At 36.3% G+C, this 15,547-nt stretch overlaps 1 protein-coding gene across 1 annotated transcript; it reads left to right on the top strand.

Moving 5' to 3' along the window:
* Positions 1-3,611: 3,611 nt before the first annotated feature.
* On the top strand, positions 3,612-4,550 carry LOC123808659 (olfactory receptor 4L1-like). Its single transcript, XM_045823445.1, has one exon. It carries the CDS (start codon positions 3,612-3,614, stop codon positions 4,548-4,550), a length of 939 nt encoding a protein of 312 aa, XP_045679401.1.
* The last annotated feature ends 10,997 nt before the right edge of the window (positions 4,551-15,547 follow it).

The raw sequence follows: 15,547 nt of genomic DNA on the forward strand, positions 1-15,547 counted from the left end.
GAGAATTAAATTTGTTAATGTATGTAACACACTTAAAACAGGTTAGCACATAATCACTTCATTGTTTCTGGTCAATTTTGATCACTCTGGATCCTATAAACAATGTCTAAAAAGCTGAGTGGAGACAACTTACTATGATATATTACAACCAGGCAAACTCTGTATGTTAAGATTGAATCATTTCATTATTCACATCTAAAGCATCACATACATACCCTTACACATAATAGACACACTCCTCACTGTGAACAATGGTAATACAAGGATTTAGGAAAACAGCTCAAAAAGATCTGAGGCTGAGCCCATGCTTCCCAAAATACTCAGTATCATACAAAAAAAAAAAACTAAAAGCAAAATTATTTTTCACAAATTCAAAGATTCTTTTACATGTATAAATTAATCCCTAATCTTGTGTATGTGACTTGTTTGTTTTAGAACCATACAATGACCTTTGTAAATTAATTCAGAGATATAAGACAGTACAATTCCCTCACCTTCCAAATCCTAATATTTTATATTTAGTGATAATATTACCTCAAGGGGGTGACACCTACAGAAAATTATAATAATGAAAAGCAAAATAAATATTAATCTGTTTTATAATATGGTACAATGTTATATTATATTTGTTATATTGCATTATATTATATTTATTATATTATATACTATAATATGTGACTATGAGTAAATTATTAAAACATGGGAAAGTATTCTTGGCATAAGGTCTTTTAATTTTTCATGTATTGATTTTATTTTATTTTTTTGATATTTATGGTGTTTTTAAATATATTTTATTGATTATGCTATTACAGTTGTCCCATTTTACCCCCTTATCCCCTCCACCCTGCACACTCCTTTCCACCTACATCCCCACCCCTTAGTTCATGACCATGGGTCATACATATAAGTTCTTTGGCTTCTACATTTCCTATACTATTCTTAACATCCCCCTGTCTACTCTGTACTTAATCATTTATGCTACTTATTCCTTCTACTTTATCCCTCATTGCCCCCACCACTAATAACCCTACACGTGATCCCCATTTCTGTGATTCTGTTCCTGTTCTAGGTGTTTATTTACTTTGTTTTTTCCTTAGGTTCAGTTGTTGATAGTTGTGAGTTTGTTGTCATTTTACTGTTCATAGTTTTTAATCTTTTCCTTAGATAAGTCCTTTTAACATTTCATATAATAAGGGCTTGGTGATGATGAACTCCTTTAACTTGACCTTATCTGGGAAGCACTTTATCTGCCCTTCCATTCTACATGATAGTTTTGCTGTATAGAGTGATCTTGGAGGTAGGTCCTTGCCTTTCATGACTTGGAATACTTCTTTCCAGCCCCTTCTTGCCTGCAAGATTTCTTTTGAGAAATCAGCTGATAGTCTTATGGGAACTCCTTTGTATGAACTGTTACCTTTCCTCTCGATGCTTTTAAGATTCTCTTTATCCTTATCTTTAACCTTGGGTAATATAATTATGATGTGCCTTGGTGTGTGCTTCCTTGGGTCCAACTGCTTTGCGACTCTCTGAGCTTCCTGAACTTCCTAGGAGTCTATTTCCTTTGTCAGATTGGAGGAGTTCTCCTTCATTATTTTTACAAATAAATTTTCCATTTCTTGCTCTTCCTTTTCTCCTTCAGGCACCCCTATGATTTGGATGTTGGAACATTTAAAGATGTCCTGGAGGTTCCTAAGCCTCTCCTCCGGTTTTTGAATTCTCATTTCTTCATTCTGTTCTGGTTGAATGTTTATTTCTTCCTTCTACTCCAAACTGTTGATTTGAGTCCCAGTTTCCTTCCTGTCACTGTTGGTTCCCTGTATATTTTCCTTTTTTTCACTTCTCATAGCCTTTACATTTTCCTCTATTCTGCAACTATACTCAGCCATTTCTGTGAGCATCCTTATTACCAGTGTTGAGAACTGTGCATCTGATAGGTTAGCAATCTTTTGTCACTTAGTTGTATCTTTTCTGGAGTTTTGATCTGTCCTTTCATTTGGGCCATTTTTTTTTGTCTTGGGATGCCTGTTATGTAGTAAGGGGCAGAGCCTTAGGTATTCTCCAGGGCAGGCAACCCAAGTCACTACTACGTTGTGGCACTGTATGTGGGGGAGGGGTCCAAGAGGTACCATTGCTGCTTGCTCAGCTGTTGGCTGGCTTTCAATCACTTCCCCCACTACCCACAAGCAAATTGGACCCTTCTGGTGCTGATTTCTGGGTGGGTGAGTTTGTGTATGTTCTAGAACCCTGTGGGTCTCTCCAACAAATTCATCTGTGGGGCTAAGGGTTTCTCCGACCACTGCAACCCCACAGATTTGTTCTGTCAGAGGTCTCAAAGCCTGGGTTGCGTGGTCTGTCTCACTCTCCAGTCATTCCTCCCAGTTTATCTGAACGCCAATGTGGGACCACCCAGTTGGCCAGACACTGCCTTACTTTGAGTCCTCACCACCTGGCTGCCCATCTCTGCCTCTCCTATCAGTCTGGATGAATGTTTCTTCTTTAACTCCCTGGTTGTCAGACTTTCATACAGTTTGATTTTCTCAGTTCTGGCTGTTTTTTGTTTTTTAATTTTTTGTTGTCTTTCTTTTGGTTGTTCAAGGAGGCACAGTGTATCTACCTATGCCTCCATCTTGGCCAGGGCTAAATACTAGTCTAACTAGTTATTTAAATTTTTTACATGAACACATTAGTGACAAATTTATAATCAATTGCTAAGAGTATAATTTGGCAGAATACATTAGAAAACAAAATTTGACTTCTTCATATGCTCTTTAATTACTGTATAACGATAAGAATATTGTTTAGTAGTGATGTGAGCCAAAAATAATCTCAAATTATAAATAAGGATGTGGTGATGTACATTATGTGCTTTCATATCACCAACTTTTTTTTATTGTTGTTCAAGTACAGTTGTCTCCATTTTCCTGCCACAATTTTCCCCCACCCCAACCACCCCCACCAGCCACCCTCACTCCTGTTCCTTTGGTTTTGTCCATGGTTCCTTTATACATGTTCCTTGACAACACTTCCCCTTCTTTCCCCTTTTATCCTTCTCTCTCCTTCCCTCTGATTACTGTCAGTTTGTTCTTTATTTCAATGTCTAATGGAACTGCCTTTTGACCTGGCAATTCCACTGCTGGGATTATACCCTAAGAATTCTGAAACACCAATTCAAAGAACCTATGCACCCCAATGTTCAAAGCAGCACAATTTACAATAGCCAAATGCTGGAAGCAACCTAAGTGCCCATCAGTAAATCAGTGGATCAAAAAACTATGGTACATTTACACAATGGAATTCTATGCAGCAGAAAGAAAGAAGGAGCTCCTACCCTTCATAACAGCATGGATAGAACTGGAGAGCCTCATATTGCCAACTATTATTCATTAAATAGAAATTGAAAAATGTTGATGCTAACTATGGCTTAATTTTTAAAATTCTTTTTATATAAAGTAACTTCTGGGACTTTTCTGTTTTTCTTTCACCCTAACAGATAATGCCTTTATGTTTCAATGAAGATTTCTAAAGGCTTAAAGAGACATAAATTTTGAGCAAGTCAGAAGAATACAATTTATTTTATGTCTAAAATTCTGGGATTTCTCTGAGTTGAGTAAATGGATCTTAAAAATGAATCTGTAGTGACTGAGTTTATTTTACTAGGATTTTCTGGACAATGGGAACTTTGTATATTCTTCTTTTTAGCATTCTCCTTAATCTATAGTGCTGTTGTGTTGGGAAATGTTCTCATTATGGTTACAGTAACATTTAGCTCCACCCTTCATTCTCCCATGTACTTTCTACTTGGAAACCTCTCTTTTTTGGACATGTGCCTCTCCACTGTCACCACCCCCAAGATGATCACAGGCTTGCTCACTGAACACAAGACCATCTCCATATGGGGCTGCATGACCCAGATGTTTTTTATGCACCTTTTTGGGGGTGCTGAGATGACTCTTTTGATAGCCATGGCCTTTGACAGATATGTAGCCATATGTAAGCCCCTGCACTACAGGACAATCATGAACCACAGGTTGCTTGGTGGGTTTGTGATACTTTCATGGATAATTGGTTTTGCACACACCATGAGCCAGATGTTATTATTGGTGAACTTGCCTTTTTGTGGCCCCAATGTTGTGGATAATATATTTTGTGACCTTCCCCTTGTGATTAAGCTTGCTTGTATAGAAACATATGCCCTGGAATTATTTGTCATTGCTAACAGTGGGTTGCTCTCATTGATCTGTTTCATTCTTCTGCTTATCTCCTACATGGTCATCCTGGCCACTGTGTGGCAAAGATCATCTGGAGCACTTTCTAAGGCTCTGTCCACATTGTCTGCACACATCATTGTAGTCACTCTGTTCTTTGGACCTTGTATCTTTATCTATGCCTGGCCATTCAATAGTTTTGCAGGCAATAACATCCTTTCTGTATTTTACACTGTTATTACACCCTTACTAAACCCTATTATTTACACCCTGAGAAATCAGAAAATGCAAGGGGCCATGAGAAAATTATGGTTCCTACTTATTAGCTCCACACAGAACTTCTAGATTTAAGCAGTATATAATAAGCTTTCACATACTATGCTAAGAGAACTTGAATAGATTATATACAATATATGGTTTTACTCTTGTGGTGTTAAAATGTTAATGGAGAAAAATTAATAATAAAATATTTTTAATTTACACAAAGCAGTTATAACACATTATGATAATTAACCGCCTGCAGCAAAATAGGCATAAAATTACTGACTACTTTTACATAGACATTCAAGTATATTTATTAGTAATGAAATAAATATTAAAAATGTGGTAAATATTATTATAGGTGATTTTAATAGATATAGATTTTTACTGACATTCATAAATTTACACAATTAAATGAGGTACCATTGCAAATAATGATTGAAATAATGTTACCAATAATGGGAAAAATATGATTCTAACCTCTTGAACCAATGAGAGAAAACATAAGAATAAATAATTAAATTTGAAAGCATAATGAATATAAGCTGCCAGAGTGAATATGTGATACCAGAAGAGGGAAAACTAATGGAAAGACAATTTCAGTATAACTATAGAGAGCAGCCTTAGAGTCAAATGCTTCCAGAAATATTATAAGTATTCACAGTTGACTTTCAAACCTCCATAAATGAAAGTAGAGGCACACTTCTTGATTTTACACAATATATCATGCAACTGTCCAAGTGCTTTATGTAAGGCTACAGTTAAATTTGCCTCTTGCAGGCTTGTGGTCCTTATTATAACTATAAGCTAAATCTGATTTGCTTGGAAGTGTTGATGAGGGGGCAGTGCATGCTTAATTGGGAATCCCACACTCATTGTTGGTTAATTTTAAATATTCTCTCCTAATTCAAGATAAAACATTTCTTGTATGCTCTAGTCAATAGCTTTGTAATTGATGCTAAACCACCAATAAATTCTTTCTCTCTTCAATGCTTTCTCTATAAACTTCTAGAGTGATGTCATTAAAATACCATTCTCAATGTCTTTCTAACTAAAAGTATTTCATGCATTAGTCCTTAACTGGACTTAAAAATCCTTCATAATATGGCCTAACCCTGGAATTTTGCTCCAAAATACTCTTTTTCACAATGTTAGAGTCACACTGACCTTCTTTCAAGTTCTTAAAGCATCAGCATCTTCTTAACTTAGGAGTTTTTCCAGGCTGTTCCCTTCACTAGGAATAATCTACCACCTCTTCACTGAGCTAACTCCCTATTAGAACATAGGACCCATTTTAGGACACATTTCCTGTATATCCTTGGACAGTTTATATTTATTTATTTCACTTATTTGTAGCATGATGCAATTTCTATTTTTTGCATAAATTATGGTAGTAATTATTTGTGTGATTATAGGTTAAATTGAGCTTTCTTTTTAAGTTATAAGTTCCACATACCTTCAATATCTAGCACACATATTGGCACACAGCAGTTTATACATACTTATTGAATGGACTTAAAAACATGAAATAAGTATATTCTAGCACAATATTACTCAATTAGACCTACAACTAAGAAATACATGCACCTCTATTGTGAGATATTCTATGTTAAAAAGATAGAAGATTAAAGCACACAAGGACAAATGTTGCTTATATGTTTCAGTAATTGAATTTCAGAAATTAGATCCTTTTAAATTAAATCAAGAGAATTGAGTATATGTAAAATTTAAGTCAAATGGAGAAGAAATACAGGAAGTTCACTTATGTTTACTATAGCATTATTTACAATAGCCAAGATTTGGAAGCAGCCCAAGTGTCCATCAGTAGATGATTGGATAAAAAAAAGCTGTGGCAGATTTACACAATGGAATTCCTCTTGGTTGTAAAAAAGAAGGAAATCTTACCTTTTGTGAAAGCAAGGATGGAACTGGAAAGCATTATGCTAATTGAAATAAGCTAGTCAAAGAAAAAACTTTTTAAAGTTTTAAAAAACAAAGCAAATTCAGAATATTTGCTAAAAGAAATTATATAAATGGTAAATAAAAAAATTCAGTCTTACATTGTAGTTAAAGGAATCATAACAATGAATAAAGTAAAATATATATACAGTGGTGGATGAAATTATACTTCAGCTGATAAAAGATTAGGTAAGATTTTTGTGTCTGTCATAGAGCACATTGAAGATCCTGAACCTCTCCTGTTACAAAACCTCTTAAATTGCTAGAATCATTTACAATAACTGTTTAAGTCTATTAAATATTCTAAAAGAAAATAAAAAATCATGCCTGGTCCCAGCTTGAACTTTATTCCAGGAAGATAAAACACCACTGGCCTATTGCCCACTATGAGAACATCTACAAAATACCACTGCCTAGAGATCCTTCGAATTTGGGACAGCACTGGGAACTGGGCATTGAGTTTGGTCAGGGATGGAGATTGATGGGAGGCCATTTTGAGGTATCCAATTTTTTAACAGGATAAAGCTAGAATAAAGCCTGCTTGGCAGAAACAGGAAAAAATGCCTATCTCAAATTTGATTCTTGGTGGAGATGAAAATAAATGCTTCCCTAACAAGAATTTGGTTTGTTATTACATTTTTTGTATGTTCTGTCACATCTGGGTGAGAAGTCTCTTTTAACTTGGTACTGAAGGGTGTGGGCTCAGGGTCTGGCAGACTAAACACAAATATTCACTAAAAAAAAAGTGCTCCTTGAGAACAGATTATACTGAGCTCTCTCCATAAGTTTTTAAAAATAAAAACTTACAATAGAAATCACATGGTGAATAAGCAGTAGCCACAACATAAATGAGAGTCAGGAGAAAGTGAAAAAAACAATGCACAGAATGGAAGAAAATATTTCTAAATCACATATCTGATAAGGGACTTGTGTCTAGGAAACACAAAACACTCTTTCAATTATAGGATAAAAAGGCAAATAACACAATTAAAAATGGGCAAAGGATCTAAATAGATGTCTCCAAGAAGATACACAAATGGTCAATAAGTGCATGTAGAGATGCTCAAATTGAGTCACTAGAAAAATCCAAATCAAAATCACAGTAAGGTACTACTTCACATCCACTAGGATTACTATATTTAAAAAGACAGACAATAACAAGGAACAGTTAAAACCCTGATATATTGCTGGTTTAATGTAAATGGGTACAAAAATTTTAGAGAGAATTTTGACAGTTCCTCAAAATGTTAAACATAGAGTTACCATGTGACCTAGCAATTTCACACTAAATATATACACAAAGGAAATGAAACCACATGTCCACACACACAAAAAAAATGTACATAAATGGTTACATCAGCTTCAATCAAAATGTTTAAAAATTAAAATAACCCAAATGTTCATCAATTGATGAATGGGTAAACAAAACTTGGTATGTCCATGTACTGAAATATTTTTTATCAGTGAAAAGGAATCAAGAACTGACACATGCTACACATGGATAAATCTTGAAAACATCAGGGTATTTGAAAGAAATGAGTCACAAACAACCAAATAGTGCATGAGTCCTTTTGTGTAAAATGTTCATAACAAGAAAATCTTTAGAGGCAGAAAGTTGATTAATGATTGTCTAGGTCTAGGGGAAGGGAAACAAGGATACGATCTTTTGTGGTTGGCTTCCCTCCTTTAGTCTAATGTTTTCAAGATTAACCATTTGTAGCATGCATCAATACTTGGTGCTAGGAGTGATGTTAGCAACATAGCAGAGTAGGAATCCTTCCTTTCCTCCATAAACACATCAATTCAGCACCAATTCCTGGACAAATTACCTTTGTTAGAAACCAGAAACTAATTAAAAGTCTCCTGCACCCTAAAAGAATGAAAACCAGACTCATGGAAGCCAGTAAGGAGATTCAGGACATCTTCTCACTGGAAATCCTGTCCCTGGCACCCAGGCACCCATACAACTTAGCAATAAGCAAACTTGGCTATTTGTAGGAATTCCTCTCCCCTGTATTTTTCAAGTAACTGAATCATTCACCTGCAGTAGCACTGCTTTCCAGCAGGCTATTTTCCTAGATCATCACCAGTGAAATCTCCAGCAACCAGGCATTTATATTATGTCAGGGCCTATCTCTGTCCTTTCTATCACTTGCAGAGGAGACCTGTTTGCCCACCAGGTGGTAAGTGAATCAGCCACAAATCCCCATTTATCACCTGTCTTCTCAGACCACTCCCAGTACCAAAGAGGTTAGGTTAGGTCATCTGATAAGTATACACCAAAATGGGATTAAAGAGCATTCACACGGTGAAATATTATTCAGTAATAAAATTTTTATATTGTTGTTCAAGTTACAGTTGTAATAAATTTAAAATTCTTTTAAAACTAGTGCATAAAACAACATAGATAATCTCTAAAACATTGTTATGTTAGGCAGAAGACACTCAAAAGCAAAGAGTGAAATTTTATTTAAATGAAATTCAAGAATAGACAAAACTTATGTTTACTGATAGCAATAAAAATGGTCATCAGTTGTGATGGTGAATATTTACTGCCCAGGGCTCAAGGGAACTTTTCAGTGTGAGAATATTCTAATGTGGTAAGTGTGGTGATTTTACAGGTGCACACATAGGGGAAAATGTTCAATCTATACATTTAAATTTTGTTCTTAACATCTGCAAATTATTTCTCATAAAATAAACAAAAATAAAAAGATTGGTTAAAATGCACATTTCTAAAAAAGAACAAGCACTTGAGTGGTATGTTTTCATAATAGTTCTTCCAACCAAAAAAAATAAGGTACCTATGTGAGGTGATGGATATGTTTGTTAATTTGATTGTGGTTATTATTTCACAGTATATACATATATCAAGTGATGATTTGATGAGTTTTACAAATAAAATATATATAATTTTTAATTGTTAATTATATGACCATCAGGAAAGATTAATTAATTATATATTCCATCAAAAAAAGAATAATGAAAACAACAAAGTCATTTACAGTAGTATTTGGGGTAGTATCCTTTAACAGTACTAGCAATAGGAGAAAATTTTTTGGCACACTGTGGAAATGATATTAATTATTATACAACTTATCTTGTTTTATTACTTTACCAGAAATATATTTTTCTCTCCTTTGGGGAATTTCTAGCCATCTATATGTACTTATAGCCCATGTGTAATTACATTCTCTAAGGTAAAAGTACGCCGGGGGAAAGGAATTCTAACTTGGCTGGGCTTTGATAGATATCTTGTTATTTGCTTTTTTATACTCTCCTCCCTATTGCATTTTTGTGTGCTTTATTTGTCTCTAATCTTGCTTCATGTATTAGAATTAAACTTGCAGTGCATTGTAATTAGAGATATTTTCCAATTAGCTGTTTTTTCTCTTCAACAAATTAATCTGATTCAGGAGTAAATTATTTATTACTGAATTCTTCCATTTTCCCTGGTACTAAGACCTCAATAAATGACCACATTTTATAAATTAAAATGTAATTTAGAACATTTGACTCTTACTTAGTCTTTGTATGTGTGTGTGTCTGTATGGAAAAAGTCTAGCCATTAATAATATGATGAGAATGGTTTGTGTGATATCCATGTAACCTGGCAGCCAAGGAGAGTAGACTGGAATGGGCATGTACAAATAATGAGAACTTCACTGTCCTAGTCAGTGAGGGTGATAGATGCTATTGAATGAGCCTGTGTACTGTGTAGCCATTGCATTAAAAGTGACTGAGCAATTAAAGCAACAAATCTTCATCAAATTTTGGGTTAAGCTTCAACATTCCTCTGTAGAAACTATTTGGATGATTCAGAAGGTCGCAGGTATGGGCAACTGGTGATTGGCAGCTTCATCACAACAAAGTTCCTACTCATGCATCATGTCTGTTGCAGAGTTTTTTCACAAAACATCAAATAACCCAGGTGACTCAGCCCCTCTACAGCCCAGATTTGGTGTCCTGTGACTTCTGGATTTTCCCCAAATAAAAATCACCTTTGAAAGGGAAGAGATTTCAGGCTGTAGATGAGATTCAGGAAAATATGGTGAGGCAGCTGATGGTGATTGGGAGAACTGAGTGAGGTGCTAAGGTGCCTACTTTGAAGGAGTTTAAGGCATCATTGTCTTATATACAATATTTCTTGTATTTCTTCAATAAATGTCTCTATTTTTCATATTTCATGGCTGGATGCCTTCTGGACAGACCTTATATATAAATAATAAAAAATTGGCTCTCCTTTTGTCTTATTACCTTAATATCATATCTCCATATATAAGCCAGGTAGACTTATACTTATTTTGTCACCTTATATTTCATATAACTAGGAATTAATTCACTAGGAAAGATACTACTGCCTGATTGGATCCTCAAACACGATTGTACTGCAATTACAGAAAAATTTTTTCTAAAGATTTTTCACCTTGGACTAAACAAGAACAAACATAATTGTAGAGTAATGAACTATTACTATTTTCAAAATAACATATAGCTTTAAGAACTAGAATAGAAGACCAAGAATGAAACTTCTGGAATGCTAGAAAGCAGTAAGCCAGCCTGAATCATGGAAGACTTGACTGGATTACAAGTGTTGATAACAGTTCATTATCTATTGAATGGTAAGCAACCATATAAAGATTTCAAAAACACTTTAAGCATTAACATGGAAAATTCCCCAAGATATATTGAAAGTGAAAAATAAGGTGCAAGATATTGTGTGTGATATTGTTAAACAAAGAAACTTAACTTCCATGTCTGAAAGCCTTTTTAAAAGAAGGGATTAATTGGGCCATAAATGACCAGATCCTGGGACATGAAATCTAAACTGCAAGTAGCAGCACTAGGTGGAGAAGGCAACATGTCTATCATCCTGGAGTTGAGGAGTGCTTTTTATACATCATGTTTTAGGAAAGAAAATGTAAGTTGCTTTGAAAAAATTTACATTGACTACAAATAAGGGGGGAGCAGGATAAGGTAAAGTGAGGTCAGTTCTATGATAGGAGCACCATGTGTAAGGAAAAAATATTTACTACTTTTGGTTGGTTACAGGTCACAGTCCTGGAACTTCATGCATATGCATGATGCAGGGGTGGTCCAGTGGTGGGCCACTAGGTTCTTGAATGTCAATTCAAAGGTCCAACACCCATTCAGGAATGTGAGCAGTCTTTTGTCAACTGGCTTTCAGCTATTAACAGACTAACTGCTTTGTCTTTCTCTCATTCTTGGACTGCTGTAACTTAATTTAGAATTTTTTTCTTGTCAATATGCTTTAAAAATATGTTCAAAAGGGAGAAAAGAATGTACATAAAAATTTACTTAACTGGTTACAGTTATGAAATTTACACATGATATTGATAGCCTCTTCCCATGAAACATGGGTAAAGGTAAGAGACTATGATGGGAAGATTTCTCACTGAATATATATTTTTTTACTTTTTTAAATTAAATTTATTAGGGTGATATTGGTCAATAAAATTATACATGTCTCAAGCATAGAATTCTATAATACATCATCTATATATTGCATCATGCATTCACCTCCCAAGGTCAAGCCTCCTTCACAAGAAATTGATAGTTTCCTGTCTTGAATCATAGGTAATGGATGGGAGACTATGATGAGAAGATTTCTCTTTGAATATATATATATTTTACTTTTAAAAAGAATATTTAACAATGAAAACATATTTCCTATAGAAGATTGGATGTATGTTTAAAACAGCATGGTTTTATTCTATCTGTCATCTTGTCTGAGTCACTTCCATGTTACTAAAATGCAATACTATTCATAGATACACCACCTAAAATCATGAGTTATTCCTGATTCCTCTTGTCAGACATCATGTGTATCAGCAAGGCCAAATGTCTCTACCATCAACATACACATCTAGTTCTCTTTACTATTTTAACTACTACTTCCTTCTCCCAGCCTCCCCCAGGCTACATTCCCAACATGTCATTCACATGGTACTTCAAAATCTCTAAACTGTTTTTCTTGCTTTTACCTTACCTCCCTCAATTCATTCTCCATACAGTAGGTAAAGTGACCTTTAGATTACATTATAATTTCATACTTCAAATGATCAAAAATGTCACTTCCTGTGCAACATCTGCCTACCTCTCTGACTTTGCCTTATACTTTTCTTCTATTTGCCCACCACTCTCCCAACACCATAGTCTCCTTTCTATTGTTCTTGAACACACCAGTTCTTTCCTACTTTATGGTCCTTGTTCTTGCTCTTCCTGTTGCCTGGAATGCCTTTCTCTCAGGTAACCCCATAGCTACATTGTTTAGTTATTCAGACTTGAGCTTAAATGTCACCTCCCCAGAAAGCACTTTTCTGATACTCAATAGAAAAGCATACCCTACTTGTCTTCATTCATTCACTCAAATATCCCTGTTACAATCTTTTATTTGCTGACAATTTTTTTCCCATTTTCTTTACTCTTTGACTGGCTCCTTCCACTAGAATGTTAAATCCCTGAGACCAAGGACCTTAATTATCAATTGCTCACCCACCTATACAATAAGCCTTCCAAATGATAGACACTCAAGATTTTTGTGAAATAAGAAATACATGCAGAGGAGGAAGATGGCGACAAGGTAGGAGGGAGCAGATTCCACTTCTCCCTACACACAGGAGAAAAACCTAGCCGATCTATGGAGGAACAGAGCAAACAGCCAACAGTACCCCAGTACTGTTGGTACCCCAACAGTACCCCCAAAATTGTAGCAGAAACTGAAAAACCAGACGGTAAGGAGAATGCTTCAGTACAATAAGGTCCCAGGGACCAGCACAGGGACCAGAATGGCTGCAGCCCCAGGCTCCATGTGCACTGGGTCTGCCACAGGGTCCTTGGAAGAGAGCTGGGTCAACTGCTCCCTCCCCAGCCAAATGAGCTTGGAGCAGCACCGGGAGAGACCTGGTTGCTTGAAGTTGTAGAGAGGGGAATAAGAACTAAGTGGCAAACACACAGAGGCTGTGAGCACCCACAGTGGTTGGGGAGAATTGGGAGTTGCCCAATGATGGGCCCTGACCCCAATAGTCCCCAGTCTGGCTGGAGAATTGGCTGTGCTAGAGAATTGACTGTGCGAGAAGCCAGGCCGCTATACAGAGTGGCAGGCTTGAGTAGGAGGGATTTCTCAAAAATAAAAAGTGAAAAAAGAGACACTGCTTGGGCAATTCTCTCACAGTAATCACTCCAGCCTACTCCCCATCCAGCCAGGCAGTGATCCCAAGGTTTACCAGAAGGTTGAGTGGAAGGCCCTGCATGCCCCCAGGGCACTGGGAAGGGTGCGCGCCAGAACCCGTGGGACCGAGGCAACCTGGCTGAGTACACTCACGCCCACACCCCAGACCACAGCAGTAACCCTGGGGAAAGTGCGCTCTCAGGAACACCTGGATCCTACATGCAAGGTGCCAGGGAAGGGTGCCAGACTAGCTCTGGGGAGAGTGCCTACAAGTCTGACGGAGTGCAGAGTAGGAAGGGAGAAAAGCCATACCAATCGCCACCTAGACTGCTGTAGCCAGCAAGACCAGAAAAACCGATTTTGCCAGTTTGAAACCAACAAGAGCCTTTTTAAAGTAATTTTTAAATTTTTATTATTTTTTATCTTTCAATTTCTTATTCCACTCTTTCCTTCTTTCTTATTTTGTTTCTTCTTCCTTGCTTTCCAGTTTTATCTCTTCTTCCTTCGTTCTTCTGCTTTTTTTTTAAATACTCACAAGTGAGACAAAAAAAACCTGGAACTGTGAAAAGACCAGAGTTGGACCCAAAGAGGGGGCATCCCAAGAGCTGAGACAGTGTGACGAATTTCACTTTGCTATTACAGTGAACCTGCAAGTTATTGCATATTTGTATTATTATTTTTTCATTATTCTTACATCTTTATTTTAATAGTATTTTTGTATTCCTCTTCTTTCTGTATAGTTTTCTTTACTTGGCTGGTTATATTATATCATTTGACAGGTTTCCCCTGTTCTCTCTCTCATAGTGTATTGATAATTTACTGTCCTTCATTTCATTCTTATTCCATTAGAACACTATTGAAGGTCTTATACTCCCTATTCTTGTTATCCAGATCACATAGATTCTGTCATATGATTGTTGCTCTAATATTGTAAATAATAGCTGTTCCATACAATTGTAAGTACTACACAATACCCCTCCCAGGTCTTAGCCCACTTCATGGTTTCCTGAACTGTATTACTGTGGTGGTTAACTCTATTCTCTCACATACTACGCCTATTTACTATCTTTTACTCTCACCTTTCCACAGAATCTGAACTCCCACAACCTCACTGCTTTCTAGATCCAACTCACAATCCTTCCTTCCCCAACAAGACTCTTATCTTCTTTACAACCTTTCTAAAAAGTGGCTAGTTGGGTGAAAGATCGCAGTTAACACTATACATAGCCAAAGGATTTCCTATTTCTTCTCTACCACCTCCTACTGTAAATATCATAGAATACTTCACTGCTGTCTTAAACCATTTTGCTTTTCCCCTCCAGTTGATCACAAAAAGAAAGCAGGTGGAAGGGGTGAACACCAGGATACCCAATGGGAGAGGAAATCCAACAAGAAAGGAACCACCAACAGATAACAACAGGAAAAGTGAAGGAGGGAGTGGAAACCACACAAACCTCAATCCAGGACCTATCTGAAAATACAACTAAGTAGTAGAGAAACTAACCAGTACAAAAAACTGAACAAGAGAAAGAGAGAATCATCAAAACCTAGAACACACAGAAGCACCAGCTTCAACACAACCTGCTCTCACCAGCACAACAAAAAAAATAAGAGGTGGTGGACACAGTGACCCTCAATTAACCAGCTGGTGGGAGGGCCCACTAAAGAAAGACCCAAAAACAATAAACCCAAAGACAAATGCAGGACAAACTTAAATGAAAGCCCAAGACCAGTTAGCTCAGGAGATGAAGGAGACTGCACCACTGAATCTCACAGGTATTCTGTCACAGATGTTCACAGCATAGACCCAGCCAGAACAGATCAATTTAAGAAGCTAAGGCTAACAACAAAAGACTCAAAAACAATGGGAAGACAAAGAAACAATCCCCAAATGAAGGGAAAGGAGGAAGCCTCAGAAAGAATGTTAAAT

This window comes from Phyllostomus hastatus, unplaced genomic scaffold (assembly GCF_019186645.2).
Source record: "Phyllostomus hastatus isolate PE091 unplaced genomic scaffold, TTU_PhHast_1.1 phas_scaffold_501, whole genome shotgun sequence".
In the NCBI taxonomy this organism is placed as follows: domain Eukaryota; kingdom Metazoa; phylum Chordata; class Mammalia; order Chiroptera; family Phyllostomidae; genus Phyllostomus; species Phyllostomus hastatus.